The sequence below is a fragment of the Brachycentrus maculatus genome, unplaced genomic scaffold (genome assembly GCF_059751285.1).
Source record: "Brachycentrus maculatus isolate JH-2025_06_01 unplaced genomic scaffold, ASM5975128v1 h1tg000119l, whole genome shotgun sequence".
NCBI classification, from domain to species: domain Eukaryota; kingdom Metazoa; phylum Arthropoda; class Insecta; order Trichoptera; family Brachycentridae; genus Brachycentrus; species Brachycentrus maculatus.
In genome coordinates, this window is record NW_028280872.1 from 656,565 (window position 1) to 677,504 (window position 20,940).

Below are 20,940 nucleotides of genomic sequence, written 5' to 3' on the forward strand. Positions count from 1 at the left end.
GCTCGGCTACCGTTCTGGAGGTCCCGGGTTCGATTCCCAGGGGGGTTTAATAAATATAAGTGATTTTTTCAGTCTAATATTTATTCAATATTACACTGGACTGGTACCTGAAGTGGAAGGCTGATCACCTTTCCTTCATGTGTAATCGATCGAGATAACACTGCGTTTATATGAAGCAGTGCCCTATGCACCATTGGGGTGCGGTAAGGGATTTATTATATTATGTATATATATATATATAGTATGTTTAAATAAATAAAAAATTTAAAAAAGGTTGTGTTCAATACCACATATTTCCTGATGAATGTGAGAACCTTCCATATGCGGGTAGTGGGAGGGGTCAAAGGTCGCGGCGTCGGCGTCCCGACGCCCTATTGGCCGGGCCTCCCTCCACACACCCCGTCCCCGTCCGACGCCCCGAGAAGCCTCCAGAAGGGATGGTATCGCCTTACGAGATATCGGATACTCAATCTTAGGGTGGAAAGTGTTTCTGTAAGATAAATAATATATAATACCTACCAGCTCGTCGGCTATTTTTCCACATTTAGTGATTAGCGCACATGAATACCGAAACTTTTTTCGTGTGTTCAAAAACTTGTTCACAAATAAAGTTTCGGGTTGTGGACCCGTGGTTAGTGTCGCGGACTCTTAAGTCAAAGTTTCTCGGTTCGAACCCACTCTACCACAATTTGATACCAATTTCTAATAATGAGCCGCTTAGGCTTACAGAAATAGTATGAAATTGAACTATTTGCGTAAATAATAAAAACACAAACATTTCTCTTTTATTTAAAAATAAAATAAAATAAAAAATACATTTTTGACATCTCAACCTATATGAAGAAGAATATGGAAGCCTGAGCATTTACATGGCCCTGTCATAGGCTTAATGAGGGATCACTTCACACACGTGTAACATTCACCATTCTACCCATGATTGACAAGCACACTACTCAAATTTTGGAAGTCATACATATTTTACACACTGTAACATTCACCATTTTACCTATGATTGACAACCACACTTTTTAAAATTTGGAAGTCATACATCGGAACATTTGGATAAATCCTGCATCAGGAAGTCATTATCTTCTTCGTGGTTCCATCCTAACTATCGTCTTTGTAGACTGTTGGGGTCAGCTCTCCTCGACCTCAGGTTGTAGGTCCTTCTATCATTCACAACGTCATACATATTATGACTAAATTATGAGTTTATAAGTTTCAAGAAATAATATTTCACAGTATATAACATTTAACCTAAATAATCCCCAAGGTAAAATAATCAATAAAAAATACCCAACGCAAAGATAAAATTTGTAATATTACATGCATATATATGTCTTCTTCTAACCCTTATCCGCACCCGATAGTGCATATGGCACTGCATCACATTGACGCAGTTTTATATTGATCTTTACTTACATGAAGGCTTGGTGATCACTCCAGAAACCAGTCCAGGGTAGTATTAAATAAATACTAGAGTGTGAAATGACTAATATTTATTTTTACCCCCCTGGGAATCGAAACTAGCACCCCAGTACGGTAGCTCAACATGTTGACCATTACACCATTGAGGCGGACTTGATTAATTTCAAGAAATAATATTTCACAACGGACTTTTACAGTATATACATTTTAACCTAAGTAATGCACAAGATGAAAAATTAATATAAATAATAGCCAATGCCAAGATAAAGACATATAATATTACTACGTACATATCGTAGTCATACAGGAGAAAGTGACGAAGTGCATTTTTTACAAAAACGTGATTATTGACCATTTGATATCTTACTAGCTTAATATTGCCCTGAAAAAATTCCAAAGCGATTTTAAACTTGGAAGTATATTATATTGACTTGTTAAAAATGACTAACTGTATTAATGTTTGTTTTCTTGCCAAGCAAAAGTCACTTAAATGGCCCTCCTGAACATTTTACGTTTTGGTAGTTGGTCACTTTTTCCTGTACGACTACGATATGATAACAATATTATAGTAACGTATGATATTTATCTGGGAATGTAACAACTCCCAAGAGGTAAGCGCGACCATCCCTCATCCCTGTGCTATGATACGAGTATCACCACTTATCTGCCCTAAAATGCGATGATATTTTATGTATTTTTTTTACCGCGGTCATCGTAAATGATAGCCGTAATGAAATGGTGTTTTTTTTTTCTGAAAATTGTTTCGTAAAAACCGGGGAGTAATATCATGGAACAGTAAATATTTTTGAAGATATAATTTAAGCACGTAACATTCATTAATTAAATAGAACTTTCGTTAGTTTGCGAAGTAGATACCAAATTTGGCAATAAACAATTTTAACATAGATGAAGAAGAATATGTATACGACCGTCATAGGCTGGTTTAAGAGATAACTTTACACACGTGTAACATTAACCAAAACTACCCATGATTGACAACCACGGTATTCAAATTCTTGGAAGTCAATATATCGCTCACTCTTTTCAACAACGTCATATATCAAAAATCGTCAATTTTCAGTTTTGTATGTTTTCGGAATGCCTAGAAAATGTAATATATCCCAGCAAAAGCGGCATATTTTAAACTTAATATTTACCCGCTACAGGGTAGAAAGTGTGGTTTTTGCATTTTGAAGAAAAGGTATTGTTTAATTATTTTTTTAAAATACCTTCTAAATATTTTTCAAATGGAGAAAAAACATTCAGGTTTAGCCTAAAAAGATGTATTGCATAGTAAAAAGTTCAATAAGTGGCTTGATATTTATTTTTAATACACTTCATTATATTTTTAAACTTAAAAAACTATCTCCTGAAAAATCAAGTTTTTTGATAAATGGCGTTGTTGAAAGGAGTGAGCAATATGTGATCCAATTTTGAATTATTTGTAGAAGAATCACTTGAATTTTCACTAGTGACATATATGTATATTCTTCTTCATCTTAATTGAGATTTTAAAAAAAAATTGAAAAATAACTCCTATAATTGGAGATAATCCAGATTTGTGAACAAGTATTTGGACGCACTCAAAATGTTGTTTTTACAATTTCAATTTTGTGAGTATTATTTTTTGAAAGCGTTGATTTTTATGTAACTCAATTAAATCATTTTCGAGTGTACTTTAATATTTAAAATAATTTAATATTTATAACGTTATCAAAGAGAATTTCAAAACACCGCACAGACCTTATCTGTATTTGATTTCTTTTAAATATGTGTATGTACGTAACATTATAATATGTTGATATTTCTTTATAAAAACAAGTCTTTAGACGATAACAAGGTTGTCATGTCCGCATTTGTTGCAAAAATATCTTTAATTGATAATATTTATTATTCACATAAATTTTATAAAGCATAAACAAACGTTAAAGGTAAGAAGATATACGAAAAATGTATGAACAAACTCCACAGTTAACGCAAGACATATATCGATTTTTAACAATCATAAGTGTCGGGTTGTGGTCCCATGGCTAGTGTCAGAGTTACTCGGTTCGAACTCACTCCACCACAATTTGATACCTATTTCTAATAATGAGCCGCTTAGGCTTACATAAATACTATGAAATTGAAGTATTTTTATAAATAATAATAATAATAATAATAAAACCCTTATCCGCACCCCAATGGTGCATAGGGCACTGTGTCATATAAACGCAGTGTTATCTTGATCGTTTACACATGAAGGAAGGGTGATCAGCCCTCCGCTTCAGGTACCAGTCCATGGTAATATTGAATAAATATTACAGTGAAAAAATCACTTATATTTATTTTACCCCCCTTGGGAATCGAACCCGGGACCTCCAGAACGGTAGCCGAGCGTGCTGACCATTACACTACGGAGGCGGACAAAATTATAAATAATAAAACACAAATATGTAACTTTTTTTAAGCTAATCAACTAACTAACGACCACTCCGCTTCCCGCAGGGTTAGGCAGAAAGAATACAACACTACACCAATCTGTCTTTGTCTTTGCAAACAGTCTTCAGATCTTCTACATTCATGCATCTTTTCATACATATACGCCGATTATTCCGATACTTATGGTAAAATATTGTCATACTTATTAATCCCTCTGCTGGGGATTTAATCTGGGACCTTCGGCGCTGTGGTGAAATGCGCCAATCACTACACTACGGTGACAAATGTCCATCAAATATTAAAACTGGAATGTACCTTAATAGCAGGACTGATCACCTTGCCTTCGTGTAATTTACGATCAAGAAAACGATAAACGATACACTGCCCTTTACCCCACTGAGTTCGAATAAGTGTTAAAGATTTTTTTTAAATACAATAAAACCTCGATATAACGGACCTCTATTTAACGAACTTCGGATATGACAGACAAAAAAGAGGCGAATGTTTTTGCCTAGAATTTTCACTCATGAATTACATGAAATTATAGTTACTTTAAACATAAAGAGTAAATCCACTCAGGAGTAGGCATAGGCTATGAAACTTATAAAGTTGAAGCCTGAGTAGGGACATGATAAACGGTGTTGCATAAGCCGTAGCTAGATTTCAGAGTCACTTGGACGTTAAGTAATTTTTAAAAAAAGAACAGACAAAAAATCCGGTCAAATGTGAAAAAATTGAGAAACGTATTTTCAATATTATACGTGCTTAAATTCAAGTGTCGCCGAGTAACAAATTTCAGCGTCATACGTCTAGCACTAGAATTTGAAACGTAATGCCGTCCTGTCCGTAGACCTTGAAGAACTCTTCTTAATCTTTTCAACCATTCCATTCCATTCCTTTCTTATATCTTCGTTTTTAATGCTGTCATACAAAAAAAAAGTGTTTTGAACATATTTTAATATAACAGACTTTCGGTTTTAACGGGAACGCTCTTCCCCCAATTCTACCCCTTTTCCGCACCCAATGGTGCATAGGGCACTGCATCGTATTGACTTGATAGTTACTTATATAAAAGCAAGGTGATCATTCCTGCGCTTCAGCGACCAGTCCAAGGTAATACTAAATAAATATTAGAGTGTAAAATCACTAATATTTAATTTCACCCTCCCCCCCTGGGAATCGAACCTGGGACCTCCAGCACGGTACTTATATCTTCGGGTTTGAATATCAACTGAAGTTTAACGTCACAAGTGTATAAAGTTTAAGCCAGCCAAATGTAGCTAAACAGGCTAACCATTACACCACGGAGGCGGACGAAATCCCCAATTGGTCCGTTATATCGAGGTTTTACTGTATGTTAAAAAAATATCAGCGCGTTAAAGTGGTGACTTGCAGAGGTTAGACGCCATCTGTAATACCAGTTTGGCAGTGAAGGAGTTATCACAGTATGAGGAGTTATCATGCTTCACACGCCCTCACCACCCGCAGGACGCCAGCATCTTTGACCCATCGGGGTGAGATGGGAGTCAACGTGGATTCTAAATAGTATCTCGTGAAATGATTTATTCGCTTAATGGGTGCATTGGGTTGATCTTAGTGTATCGGAACTGTTAACCCATTAAATTGCGGGTCTTCTGAGTCAAGGAGACGATCCAATTACCGCTTCATTCACTGGCAACGCTTCGTGATTAGAGACTCTTAGATTAGCGACTTAAAAAAATGTCATATTATTTACTGACTCGGCATTAACTTTGCGGAATGACATGTTGCATATTTTTTAAAAAAAACATGTTGATTAGAGTCGCGTGGGGTAACTGTACGCATATTTTTATTTCGATTTAAAAAAAAAAACACTGTGTTTGGAATTTTAAACTTTTTTAATAATTAAAATAAATCGTTTCTTAGAAACATAAAAAAATTCTAAAAAATTTATTTGGTCAATAAACAGAAAAATTATATGAAAAGTTTAAGTATATGTCGAATGTGTACACTTGCCCCATATACGGGGTAAGATACGCACACCGTAGTGTAAGTGTATGCATTGCGTACGGCTCCTGTTAGGTGGAGACTGACCGGAGCATTTCGTCGTAACATAACGTCGTAACAGCGCTCGCGGCGAGCATCAGCGAGCATCCGAAACTATGGATGGAGCGCTCGGCTCGCTGTATTGACGAATGCTCGCATCGTAACGTGTTACGTTACGGTCAGTGTCCACCTTTAGGGGTAATTTACTTTCAGTTACCGCAGGTAAAATGTCCTTTTTTATAGCTTGTGCAGTTCTCATGCCACTATGCCTTACATTGAATACATTCTATCCAATCTTCTTTGGGCGGGTACACTTGTATAATACCACTTGTCCACCTTTGTGGTGTAATGGTTAGAGTGTTTGTCTACCGTGCTGTAGGTCTCGGGTTTGTTTCACAGGGGGAGTGAAATTTAATGTTAGTAATTTTACACTGTAATATTTATTTAATATTACCCTGAAGTGCTCCCTGAAGCGCAAGAGTGATCACCTTGCATTCATGTAAGTAACGATAAAGATAACACTGCGTTAAGACGATGCAGTGCCCTATGCACCATTGGGTGCAGATAAGGGTAAGAAGAAAAAGATAATACCACTTAATGAATTTTATTTCATCACACGACTAGTTTCGAAAACTACAGTTGTTTTCATATACAGGTGAATAGTTCAATTGAATAGCAATTTTCCTATTAGTAACAAGTAAATTTATATTTAATTACAAACCAAATACTACTTAGGTACCTACATTTTAAGTCCAATGTATTCAAAACTGAACCAAAGTATTTTTTGCTCTTTATTTGCAATTACCGGGTAAATAACTAGATACATATATTTTATATAATATATTCAGTGATATGATGGGTGTAGCCATTTTAATTGACATTATTTACAAATTTGTTTTTATCAATATCATATACAAAATATTATGTAAAGTACTGGACTTTGAATATTATTATATATCTTAGTAAACAACAAAAATATCTCATTACAAATAATTAGTAGTCAGACTATGAAATGAATTACCTCTTCATATGAAAAATGCACCATCTCTGATACTGATGACTTTCAGGAAATACCTGAAACATAACATCTATCCTTGAAGCCCTAACTAGCCGTCATATCATTCTTCCTTAAATTCCCATACCTCCCTCTCCCACCTTGCCTGATTATTCTTCATTTGTCATATTTGTTTTTATCAGCTTACAGTTTCATTAACATTGTAATTATTTGTTCATTCATACTGAGATTTATTTATTTAATATATTAACATTTTTATTTATAACATAATACATTTGAATCATTTATACATGTGGAGAACTTTTGGAACAGGCAGATGATTTCATATATTTGGGTAGTATGTTTTCTAGGGATGGAAAGATTGATAAAGACATAGAAAGGAGAGTGAATGCTGGGAACAGAGTGAATGGTGCACTAAAATCAGTTTTAGCAAATAAAAATCTATCAGCCGAAGCTAAACTGGCAGTACACAATGGAGTTCTGGTTCCAACCCTTATGTATGGAAGCGAAGCATGGAGTTGGCAAAAGAAGGATGAAAGCAGACTGAATGCAGTCGAAATGCGATCCCTCAGACGAATGTGTGGCAAAACGATGTTTGATAGATGTTCGAATGATGAAATAAGGAAAAAATGTAAGGCTGAGATAAGCATTATCGATAAAATTAAGAAAGGTGTGTTGAGATGGTTTGGACATGTGGAGCGTATGAGTGAAGAAAGAACGGTTAAACAAATTTATGGAGCGAATGTAGTTGGAAAAAGAAGCAGAGGACGACCGAGGAAAACTTGGCACAATCAGGTATGTCAAATACTTGAAAGCGGCCGGGTCAGGAGTCGTAATAATCGTCGGGTATGTATGAGGAGATGCATGAATGTAGAAGAGGCAAAGAATGTTTGCAAAGACAGAGTGATGTGGCGTTCGATTCTCTCTGCCTACCCCTGCGGGGAAGCGGCGTGATGGTTAGTTAGTTAGTTAGAACTTTTATATTTCGATTCGCTGTGCCTCTCCATAAAAGACACTGGTGGCGTGGTTTAATGTTATATAATAAAAGATATAATAGTCTTTTTTTTGTATATTTTTTCAAGAAATATAATTATAATTTATGCTGTTTTGTCGTTTATATCTTTGTATAAGCGCCATCTAATCCTTATTTTAAACGGCTCATTTCAAAGGTTTAAACGCTGACCAGTATTACTTGTCTGTTTTTGGTTGGAAGATATTGTTTCTTAGCAATAAGCCTGCCAATGTACATATTTTCTTAACAATAAGTTCAAATAAATAAATAAAGATTTATTTATTCGTGCATTTAATTATTTTAATCCTTTAAATTTAAAACCAGTGTTTCAAAAATATGTACTAAAAAATCCCTATGAAACTCTAGAATATATAGATGATGTAAACCATTATTTGTAAAAATATTTCTATTTTATTAATACAAATAAATTTTCTCAAAGGGCTAGCACACTCAAGGGTGTGCATTCCATATAGGCAGAAAACCATTACCTATACTTACTTACCCGCGTGACATATAAAAACGCAACTAATACCTACCCTAATTTACTAAGTAGTACGTAGCTAAACTCTACTGCCAACACTAATTAATTTTCCATGCACGCCACTGAGTACACCTTAGTGGTAGCTTGTCATTCACAAGCTTGCATGAGTATGGTACGCAATCCCGAGTTTCCTTACTGTATACTATACTATTTCCTTTCTTGGTTGATTAAATTCCTTCTTCATTTTACATGTAGCAGTAATGTTTTGAGCTACTCTTACAAAATATAATCACAATTTGGGATGAAATTAAAATGAGCATACATTATGACTTAGACACTTGCAGACAAATCAAAGTAAATAACATAGTGAAATTGAGATGATAAGAATATTTATAAAATATCTAATAAAGTAAATAGGAAACTGATCTGGTTACTGAGATAGACAAATAAGATAAAGAATGGCAAGCTTCCGGGAGAGGCTGATGGGGAACTCCAACCTCATCATAAAACTGCTGGAACACAGACGGGGGCTGGACATGTGGCAGCACTGGAGCGCAGCATTAAAATTATCAAAGAGCTGATCTTCTCACATCATCTCTCCAGATATGTTGTGAAAAGATTAACACATCATTATGCTATGCTATGAAGTTATAAACCAAATATGGCTTGTAGAACATAGACGGGGGCTGGACATATGGCAGCACTAGAGCGCAGTGTTGCAGTTATCAGTTAGCTGATCTTGTCACTGTCTCTCCAGATATGTTGTGAAAAGATCACCACATCGTTACGCTATGCTATGAAGCTGTAAACAAAATATGGCTGACTAAGTATTGCACCCACTGCTTAGACAAACAGGAATAACATTTATTTCTGCTATTATTATTACCAGTTTATAAGTTATTATGTCTGCATTATATTAATGAATAGGATCCGACAAACAGCAAATAGTTATTGTATTATCAGCAAATTGAGAGCAGACGTAAATGTGGAAATAAATACATAATTGTGTTTTTCTTCTGATAACCTCCAACCTCCTAATCATGTGATATACTTAACTGCTGTTGCTTTACAGCTAGATATGGATGAATGCCTTCCACTTGAGATATTAGTTATCTCACTAAAAACAATAATTAATGATATCTTCGGAATATCCTAGCACATAAATACCATTGGGTGCTATAAAAAATATTCAAATCATCATAGCACAGAAATTAACACTATGCAGTCCACCCATACAATCAGGATTCTTTTATTTGGAGCTATGTAGTAGGACTAGTCCAATTCATTTCGCTTATTGCCGGCAGTTTTTCTAGGTTTTCAAATCATAAATTGCGAAATTTTACTAATCTCACTGTCATTTCTGTGAGTTCCAATCCTTTTAGCCATCTAAGTTGGAATAGGCAAAGCTTTTATAAAGCAGAGACCCTTTTTTATCTACATGCAAGATGCAAATCCTGGCTTTGAACTCACATGTATTGTGTCACGAGTTTGATCAATATATCGTAGTCATACAGGAGAAAGTGACCAACTAACGAAACGTAAAATGTTCAGGAGGGCAATTTAAGTCACTTTTGCTTGGCAAGAAAATAAACATAAATGCAGTTAGTCATTTTCAACAAGTCAATATATTATACTTCCAAGTTTAAAATCCTTTGGGATTTTGTCAGGGCAATATTAAGCTAGTAAGATATCAAATAGTCAATGATCACGTTTTTGTAAACAAATGCACTTGGTCACTTTCTCCTGTATGACTACAATATCCAGGAGTTCCAAAAAACATTGAGTAGTGTGGTTGTCAATCGTGGGTAGAATTGGTGGATGTTACATATTTGTAAAGTGACACTTAACCAAGTCTATGATGGTCATAAGGCCTGTAAATGCCCAGACTTCCATATTCTTCTTCATCTATGTTGAGATGTAAAAAATAACTCTAAGCGGAGATAATCCAGATTTTTGAAAAAGTATTTTGACACTCTCAAAAAGTTGTAAATTAAAATATTAGTGCAGTTTTCTACAAACATATGTTATTAGTTTGTACCAAAATTTGTAAATGGTTTCCTTCTGTAAACTAAAAAAAAATCAACATTTGATATGAATATTCTTCTTCTTCTTCTTTTTCTAAATCCTAAGGATCTGTTTGTGCCTCCGCTTGTAACTCTTGGGATGTTGACTCCCAGCTGTATTTCCACCTTTTTGGAAGTCTGCCTGGGTGTCTGTGTCCTTCAGGGATTCCTTGAAGGGCGATACGTGGAAGTCTGTCATCTGATATTCTGTTTACATGATCATTCCAGTATGAATATTGAAAACATAATAAACCAATTAAAACAATTATGTATTTTTTTTATATTAAATGTATTTCCATATTATTTTTAAGCAACATTATAAACACTTTATTAATATATTGTCCTTAATAATAAATAATATGTATTATACAAATCCTTCATAATATAAAAAATATATATATAAAAAATGGTAAGCAACTGCACTATTAAAAAAGTTAGTTACACTTTCAAAGTAGTTTATTATGATAGTGTTATTTTATCGTTTTTAATTTATGCTGTTTCAAATTAAAAACAAATAAAAACTGTATATGCTTTTGTTTATCTTGCAATATAATCACGTAAATAGTTATTTTTACAATGTAAATGGTCACAATGTAAAGTGTAAAAATATTACGATGGACAATACTGTGATTTGAAAGATACAAAAACAAATAAAATCAATCATTTAACATCACTGTGAACACAAACACAGAATTTATCACAAATATCTTAAAAACATATAAAATACATTAAAAAAAATCTACATGGAATGGTTTATTGATCAAGGCCTGGACCAACAGAATTCATTTAATATCAACAACAACAAAAATATCGCAAGAAACCTCTCTGTAGTACATTTTATAACATAAACTACGCTCAATATTCATTTGTTTTTTTATTTACAGCGCGAATATATATATTTTATAACATTCATTATTTTAATTTTGACTGATTAAAATATTAGAAAAATAATTCAGAAGAAGAATACGTTGAATAATTATATGTTTAATTTTTTTAAGATTTAAATTAAAAAGATTGTTTGAGGCATTTTCAAAAACTATAATTTTGTAGCAATTTTTTTGACTCATTCGATTAAAGTGAAGAGATCAAAAGTAAGTAAGGGAAAAATGTGGATTTGTAATCATCTCCAGGGTTTACGACCACCTTGATAAATATATATTCTAGAACAGACATGTCAAACTCGCGACGCAGGGGCTGCATGTAACACCGGAGTATTATTTTTGTGACCTGCGATTATATTTTTCATTTATTTTAATTCTTCTTTGAAATCATTTTTTTACACTGGAACATATGATATTCTTTTTTAAAATCATTCAGTTAGATCTACTATACCTCATATGACTGTCTTTGATGATAACTTATTCACTTAGAGTTAGATAAAAATGAAAATAAGACTTTTGAGTTTTTTGATGCGGCCCGCCGGCGTACCCGAAATACCTTATGCGGCCTTGGTGCCTTTTGAGTTTGACAACCCTGTTCTAGAATGCCCAGTTGCATCATTCATAAATTCATTCCTCAAAGTTTTGTGTTTTTATAAGGAAAAGATAAATAAAAGTTATCACAGTGGTGACCCCATTCATAGATAATATTATAAAATAAAGTTTGAAACACTTCATCGTTTTAACTGGTAACATTTAAAAGATAACACCGAAGCAACTTTCCAGAGAACTGATTTATTATCAGCATTATTAACCCATCGGCCTATCAGCTGCCAACCGTTGGCGGTAGGTATCTTTTTACATTTGCAAATCAGCTGCCGTTTAAGCCACGCCCCCATTCGTTGTAGTTCATATTATAAAGATACATTCGTGTGATATCTACAAATCAGTAAAGAAAGCTTTTTGTAATGCATTATTTCTTATAATTTTAATATAAATTTATTGGCGAGACTTGACCAAAGATGTCCCTGTAAGGATAGAATTATCCTTTTGATTGAAATATCAACTAAAATCAGTGAGAAATCAGAACTTTACATCCCAGCAGTAATGTTTTATCGAATTATTTTTTCAAGTTTTCATGTTGATTTATCACATTTCTGATCTAGACACACGATAAAATATGTGCATAATAGTTATATGTACCATATTTATTGGTAAAATAGTAAAAGTTATAATTTTATGAGATAGTTTATTTTAATAACTCGGTTGAATTTGAACGCCGTTGACGCTGCAGCCACGCGCGCGGTGTCATTGGTCGGCTGATGGACCGCGCACAAAACATTTGATGTTTAGTGCGCGGTCCCTTTTTTTGCATTAAAGATTATTTCAATGTTTGTTCTAGTTTTATCAGGTTTAAAATATTAGCGCCTCCTTGTTTAACAACCCATATCACCTCCTCTCCGGGCGGGGAAACTTTCTTACTTGCGGGGATACATTCAATTAGTGTCTTTATTTACATGTTTTGAAAAAAAACTGACATGCGAATGGGTTAATGGACATTGTTAGAGCGATCTAATGAGACGATTTGTATTTTTCTTCAAAATGCTCAAAAACAGATGAGAATGCACTATGGGAAGTCATTTCATGTTTTGAGTGACCTGAAATAAAACAAAAAAGATGATTTAAAACAAAAATAAAACAAAAATATGAGCAATGTAAAACAAATTCAGATAATTTATATTCAATAGTATTTACTTGTACTATATATTGCATAAATAAAATTAACTCTACTTGGTACGATTTCGCTTGTATATTTTACTTTTATTTTGAAATCTTGCAGTTATTTTAATAACATAAAAAAAGTAATTCGTACCTAGATGCGCTGAAAAATAATTACTAAAAAAATGTGTAAAAAAAAGACATGCAATAGGGAACTGAATAGAAAATAGAAAGAAGAACACATTTCAAAAATTTTAAAATACCAAAGTATGTTATCCAACAAATATTATGATATTGAATAATACATATATTAAAATTTTAAGAAATGAATAAAAGTAACTTAAAAATAAGAAAAAAATCAAGACAGTTTTAGTACTATTAATGCCATCTATTGAATATCTCAAAAACTATTTTGAATGAGTAGAAAAAAGGTTTAGAACTTTACTGAATCAGAAAAATATAATCATTTTATATATACACTGAGACCTCACTTTGCATCGTAGATACATTCCAAAAAATCGCAGCGCGAAATTGAAACAACGCGAAGTGATTTGCTGTTTTCCATTGGAAATCATATAAACATCAAAGATGTTTAAAAATAAGAACAATATTTACATGACAAAACAAAAGTAAAACTTTGAAACAACGCAAAGTGAAACGACGCAAAGCGAGGTCTGAGTGTATTTTATTGTATTTACAATGAAAAAAATATTGAGAGCATTTTGGAATACGCACCTGCAGAAACTCGTGGTATTTCATAGTCAGGGGATTTTTGTGGTGTATCAACGGGGTCGTGGCTAGTCACCCAATTTTTGCCTATCTATAATTTGAAAAGAATATATATATATTTTATGTAAATAATATAGGGGATAGATTTTGAATAAAATGCACCCCTACCATTTAGAAATTATTATCATTAGTATATTTCATCTTTTTTAAGAAGTGTTTTATGAACAATGTGCTATGAACAAAATTTTACATTCTGATTTTTATGCTCCAAATGGCATAATTAAGACTCTGACTCAGATCTCAGATCAAGTCTGTAAAATATAGTACATAATTCCAATTACATATACCTTTACTCTCATTAAAGATGGTGATACAACATTTAAAAGTATTATTTTTTGGCATCTCATCAAAGATGAAGAAGAATATGGAAGTCTGGGCATTTACGGGGCTTACGACCGTCATAGGCTGGTTTAAGTGATCACTTTACACACGTGTAACATTCACCAATTCTACCCATTATTGACAACCACACTACTCAAATTCTTGGAAGTTCTATATATATGAACCAATTTAGAAACCTTGTTCATGAATCACTAGAACTTCACTAGAGACATCTATTGGTGAGATGTAAAGAAGCTTTTTATTAAGCAGACACTCTTATATTAGTATGTGAGATCCGAATCCTGGATTATAATCACACACATGAGAAACGCCAGAAAATACCATTTTCATTTTTATTATTTATAATCCAGATTTTGTGAACAAGTATTAGGACACACTCAAAATGTTGTATTCAAAAGTACATTGATATTTTCATGTATTTATGATAAAATCTATTATTGATGCAATATTTTCAGCCAATAATATACAGTACATTATAGATATTACTTTGATGCTTGTTGCGACTGATTTTTTCTATGTTTTCGTCACAATTACCAACTGCTATTTACTCAAACAAATCTGATACCCCCGATAATCTAACTAACTAACCATCACGCTGCTTCTCCGCAGCGGTAGGCAGAGAGAATAGAACGCCACACCACTCTGTCTTTGCAAATATTCTTCGCCTCTTCATGTTCATGCATCTCCTCATACATACCCGCCGATTGTTTCGACTCCTAACCTGACCGCTTTCAATTATTTGGCATACCTGATTGGGCCAAGTTTTTCTGGGTCTTCCTCTGCTCGTTTTTCCAATTACATTCGCCTCATAAATTTGTTTTACCGTTCTTTGATCACTCATTCATTCTACATGTCCAAACCATCTCAACACACCTTTCTTCATTTTATCGATAATGCTTGTCTCAGCTTTGCATTCCTTCCTTATTTCACTATTCGAACATCTATCATACATCGTTTTTTACAAAAAAGCGCCCTTGAGGTAGTTTTTTACGAAAATGGCGCTATATAAATCATCCAAAATTATTATTATTATTATAGTTTTGTCGAACATTCTTCTGAGAGATCGCATTTCGACTGCATTCAGTCTACTTTCATCCTTCTTTTGCCAACTCCCTATATATATGTTTATATAAATGTCATAATTTTCTAAGTTAAAAAGAGAATATTTTATAAATAAAATAATTAGAGGCTAATTGCAGATGTTCAAAATTAAAAAGTCATTTTAAATTTCTTCTTTTTTACAGGCCATTAAGAAACAATCCAGTATAAGCACATATCTTGTGCACAGTTTGATATAAACAAGGTGGAATAAGCATTATCGATAAAATTAAGAAAGGTGTGTTGAGATGGTTTGGACATGTGGAGCGTATGAGTGAGGAAAAACCGTTAAACAAATTTATGAGGCGAATGTAGTTGGAAAAAGAAGCAAAAGAAGACCGAGGAAAACTCGGCACAATCAGGTATGTCAAATACTTGAAAGCGGCCGGGTCAGGAGTCGTAATAATCGTCGGGCATGTATGGCGAAGAATGTTTGCAAAGACAGAGTGGTGTGGCGTTGGATTCTGTCTCTACCCCTGCGAGGAAGCGGCGTGATGGTTAGTTAGTTAGTTAATTAGAAATAAGTAATTGCTACAATATGGATAAAAAAGCACATGTTACAAGTAAATACAATAAATACCTGTCTTAAAACAGTCTCCACATTGCATGACGTCCCTTCACGTCGAAAGCTGTGAACTGAATCCGTCATACCGATTGCTTTAACTCTTTCCAAGAAATCAGGAAACCTCTGGGCCAAGCCGACAGTCACTACGCCACCATAGCTGTGGGCGACAAGTGCCACAAACTTGGCCGGGGAGCGTTTCACATACTCGCTCCAAACGTAATTGGCGTGCTCCTCCGGCGTAGAACTCTGATCGATCAGAAATTGTTTATCACCAATAATCCGCTGATTGTCATTAGTGTTCATGACCAAGACGGCATATCCGAGACTTCTAGCTTTTTCGATGTAGGGAAGCTGCGTTCCTGATCCAATATTTTCATTGATTATGATCCTGAAACATAACAAAGAGGATTTTTTTAAACGTACATATTTTTTTAAAGAAATAACTCAAATGTAGGCTTATCTACAAGCACAAGGTGGACGGAATGGGGGAAACAAACATGAAAAATATCTCAAAAACACCCAAACAAATTTAAAACAATTACTTGCCATTGGTTGGAAGCGAACCGGCAACACCAGTCTTAACAGCTAAGTTTTAACTCAAGATTACTATATCAACAAAAATAATTTTTTCACGTAATAACATGTAACATGAAGTATTGTAAAAATTACAATGAAAATAATGAAAATAATTTGGCATAATTTTAGAGAATAATTTCTGTTGAATACATTCTCAAGGAATTAACTAATTTTCTTGAGGAATATATATAATCGAACAAAATTTTACAGTTTGTCGAGTTTCAACAAAAGGTGAAATTAATTTACTAACAATGTGTAATTTTGGATAAACACATTTTGTTTAATATTTGCCCAGTTGGTTGACTAAAGTAGATTTATACGATTATACATATTACTTCCAAAGATGACATATTTTTAAAATTCCTGGAGACTAAGATCAAAGCTGAGGCACATTCCAACTATGAAAAAGTGACTATTCCAATACACCCTCAGTTTTAACTGACGTAAAACCAAACAAAGGATATTATATCTAACATATCGCTCACCCCTTTCAAGAACGTCATAATACAAAAAACTTAATTTTCCAGGAGAACATTTTTAAAGTTTAAAAATACATATAATGCAATGTTTTAGAAATAAATATCAAGCCACTTATTAAACTTTTTACTGTGCAACAGATCTTTTGGGATAAAACCTGAAGGTTTTTTTTTCCATTTGAAAAATATTTAGTATCTTTTCTTCAAAATGCAAAAACAACACTTTCTGCGCTGTAGCGGGTAAATATTAAGTTAAAAATATGCCGCTTTTGCTGGGATATAGTACATTTTCTGGGCATTCCGAAAAAATGCACAACTGGAAATTGACGATTTTTGATTTATGACGTTCTTGAAAGGAGTGAGCGATATATGCAAAATATGACCAGATAAAAAGTTTCAGTATGATGTTAATTTTTTTTGTTTGTTATAAGTTGACATTAAGCTTTAGAGAAGCTTTCACATACAGACAGTAGACGGCAGCAAATGATCTTCTGTAGTACATACTTCTTTATACTGTCCTATAATACATATTAAACAAGCTCAGAAGATGGGTTCCGAAATGCAACTTCGCAAGAAATACTAACAATGTATGGGAATGTATAACCAAAAACTTAAGTTATCTGCAAATGTGGTAATATTTCTAAAAACCTAATATTTACTTACGATCTCGCCCACTGCCCAGCCCTCACAACTCCAGATCCGTGTATGAGAATTAGGAGTTTATCTTCATTAGTAAAAACATCTTTGCTGGCAAATATGAAACTTCTCTGGTCCTCCGGGCCCGTGGTTGGTACATCCAACCTTTCCAAACCCTCAGCTTTGAGAAGGTCATAAACATGGTATGTAATCGCTTCCCCCAACTCCTCGTAATGTTTCTGGTTTTCAGAATGCTTCGGACTCCAGTTGAAGTTGAAAGGAGTATCAGTCAGTGCGTGTTTTTGTTTGTCTAATTGCCTCAACTGTCCAGCTGAAAACAAAACATTTTTTTATTTAATATAGTTACAAGAGTATGTTCTCTATAATTTAATTCATTTTCTAGACATTTTGACTTTACAATCTTAAAATTAATAACGCAGTTCTCTCCAATAAATAGACTAAGCTCTTTTGCTTAGAGAGGGACTTACACTTATTATTTATTGTCTATGTTTGTGGGTGGTTTAATTTATTTTTACTATACATACATTTTTTATCTTGGATTAACATGTTATATAATTTATTTTTTAGAATTTGAATGTCTTAAATTTCTTTATATCTGTAGGAAGGTTATTGAAGTACTTGGTTCCCAAATTTACAAAGTTGTGTTTGAATTGTTTGATATTGCATTTTGGTATTGTAAAGTCATTTTGGTATCTCAAAAATGAACTTCTCTTTAAATTTAAGTATTTTTCACCCTTAAATAGTTGGAATGTCACTGTTTTTTTTTTAATGGTTTCTACTTTTCTACCTATAAATCAGTTATACAGCAACTTATTTCTAAACTAACTAACTAACTAACTATCACGCCCCTTACCGCAGGGGTTGGCAGAGAGAATCGAACGCCACACCACTCTATCTTTGCTATTAATTCTTGTCCATATCCAATGGTGTGTAGGACAACACATTGAATCAACACTGTTATGGTGGTCATTATTACATGGTATTACTTACGAGCTTAGGATTGTATCCAGGTTGTAAGCCCTGTGAATTCCCAGGCTTCTATATTTGCCTTGTATAAAAAGTTGCAGATGAACTAAGTTAGATCATTTTTAGATTTTTTTACTTAAATATTAGTAATATTAGTATATAGCCACTCACCGAGATTTTTTTGTCTACCAATTTCGAGATGTACCCATCTCATCGTCAGGACAATCACTAGAACAGCATAGTGCTATGGTGGTGACAGGTAGTATTGTTTGCATGCTGTTGTAGTGATTGTCCTGATGAAGAGACGGGTACGTCTTGAAGGTAGACAAAAAATCATTGTGACTGGTTATATACTAAAATAACAAAGATTTATGAAAACAAAAAAACATAAAATTTAAAATGACAAAGTAAATGCGTTAAATATTAATAATATTGAGAATATTAGGTTAGATCAATTAGTGTCGGGATGTGGTCCCGTGGTTAGTGTCGCGGACTCTTAAGTCAGAGTTTCTCGGTTCGAACCCACTCTACCACAACTCGATATCTATTTCTAATAATGAGCCACTCACAGAAATAGTATGAAATTGAAGTATTTTTGTAAATAATAAAAACACAAATATTTATCTTTTTTTAATTAAAAAAAAGGATCTCTGCTAAATAAAGCTTACTCAAATAAATCATATTAAAAAAAAATTAAATCACCGAGGTATATGGAAAGTATGTAAATATTTTATTGGAACTTTAGTTGAGTTGAAAGAATATATCGTAGTCATACAGGAGAAAGTGACCAACTAACAAAACGTAAAATAATCAGGAGGGCCATAGCCACTTTTGCTTGGCAAGAAAATAAACATCAATGCATTTATACTTGGAAGCATAATATATTGACTTGTAAAAAATGACTAATTTTATTTGCCAATAAAATTAGTCATTTTTTACAAGTCAATATATTATGCTTCCAAGTTTAAAATCCTTTGGGGTTTTTTTCAGGCCAATATTAAGATAGTAAGATATCGAATAGTCAATGATAACGTTTTTGTGAAAAATCCACTTTGTCATTTTCTCCTGTATGACTACGATATGTGGGTGTTGTTAGGAGGCAGTATCATATAATTATTGCTAATATAATATAATAAATGAACATCAAAGGAAAGATTAACATAAGAATAAATGAAGTGTTGCATTACTAATATAGTAGCACCTTAATGATAACATTTCTTTATCTCAAAATAACACAATGACTCACCTTCGTTGAAACCATATCCCAAGTCCCTCACAGATTTAGGTGAATAACTCATTTTCCTTAGGCAAAACGGCGCCGCAAACAAAAACTACAAAAATAATACGGTCAAACTAAAATTTAAAAGCTTGTTAAGAAAACCCAACGAACGTTCATTGTGTTCTAACCGTAAATAAGGATGATTTAAACATTTAATGCACTTTTAAATTCACAAGATTTATTTTTAAAACATATATTCAGTAATGACGAATTATTACGTGAACACTGGGTTATTAGTAATTGAAGTAAATTTAATTCGACAATACGCAGATTATACTAGCGAATGCTACCGAACAATAATTTGACAGCCGGTAGCGCTTGTGACTTTTAAAATTAGTATTACAAGTATTCAAAAATACCATTATTTGTACCTGCTTCCCAGAAAAAAGTACCTACGTGTTGATAAAAACAATCCTCTGCCATTTTGCGGTTGATGAAAAACCACCATCGAAATTGAAACTTCGAGAATTTGGAGAATTGTATCTGGACCCATTTAAATTTCAATTTGTAAACACTACCTGCCAACTATCAGTCATGCAAACGGGTTGTTTTTTTTATAATTTCACCCAACTCTGAATATCTATCTGCCTCCTTGCTGACGGTAAAAATAAAACAGTGCAAGTCAATCCGTTACCTGGCCGATAAAGGCAATTCCTCTTCCTGGATCAACTCTAAAGTCGATACAGTCAGACCAAGCCTGACATACTTTAAACCCTAAAGGCCATTTTGATACAGAAACTAATTGTCTTTAAATTCAATACTACAAGTATCATTTGGCAATAATAAGGATAGGTGCGATTCTCAGGTACAATTATGTAAAACAATGAAAGCTTTGCCGGTCATCTTACAGATTCCGTTAATACAAAAAAAACTCTCCTGCTTCTCCTGCATGACTGTCACTTTAAGACGTGGAAACTCTGGACGGGGACATTTGTTCTGAGACGGAAAATTGCTACTACTGCAGGCTACGCAACTGCCTACCTAAAGCAGCCTTTTAGCATTCAGTCCCACCATCACAGCCTGCCACGTTCAGCCATTCAACTATTGCCAATCAGGAACAAAAAAAAATATTTCATACTTCTTTCCTAAATAGTCATCACGTAGATTTGAATTAAGCTAGTAAAATATAAGTTTAACACTGATGTCTCTA

The 20,940-nt window shown here is 33.6% G+C and overlaps 1 protein-coding gene across 2 annotated transcripts; it reads right to left on the reverse strand.

Moving 5' to 3' along the window:
• Positions 1-10,717: 10,717 nt before the first annotated feature.
• Positions 10,718-20,125, reverse strand: LOC148309613 (FAM172 family protein homolog CG10038). Of its 2 annotated transcripts, XM_088259697.1 has the most exons (6): positions 19,919-20,125; positions 19,758-19,842; positions 17,552-17,855; positions 15,852-16,224; positions 13,778-13,862; positions 10,718-12,981 (listed from the first exon to the last, which is right to left on the reverse strand). In XM_088259697.1, exons 1-6 carry the CDS (start codon positions 19,940-19,942, stop codon positions 12,896-12,898), a joined length of 957 nt encoding a protein of 318 aa, XP_088115823.1. In that variant the 5' UTR covers positions 19,943-20,125; the 3' UTR covers positions 10,718-12,895. The 2 variants fall into 2 exon arrangements, with proteins under 2 accessions (XP_088115823.1, XP_088115822.1); XM_088259696.1 differs by having other exon boundaries at positions 19,758-19,942.
• Positions 20,126-20,940: the final 815 nt, after the last annotated feature.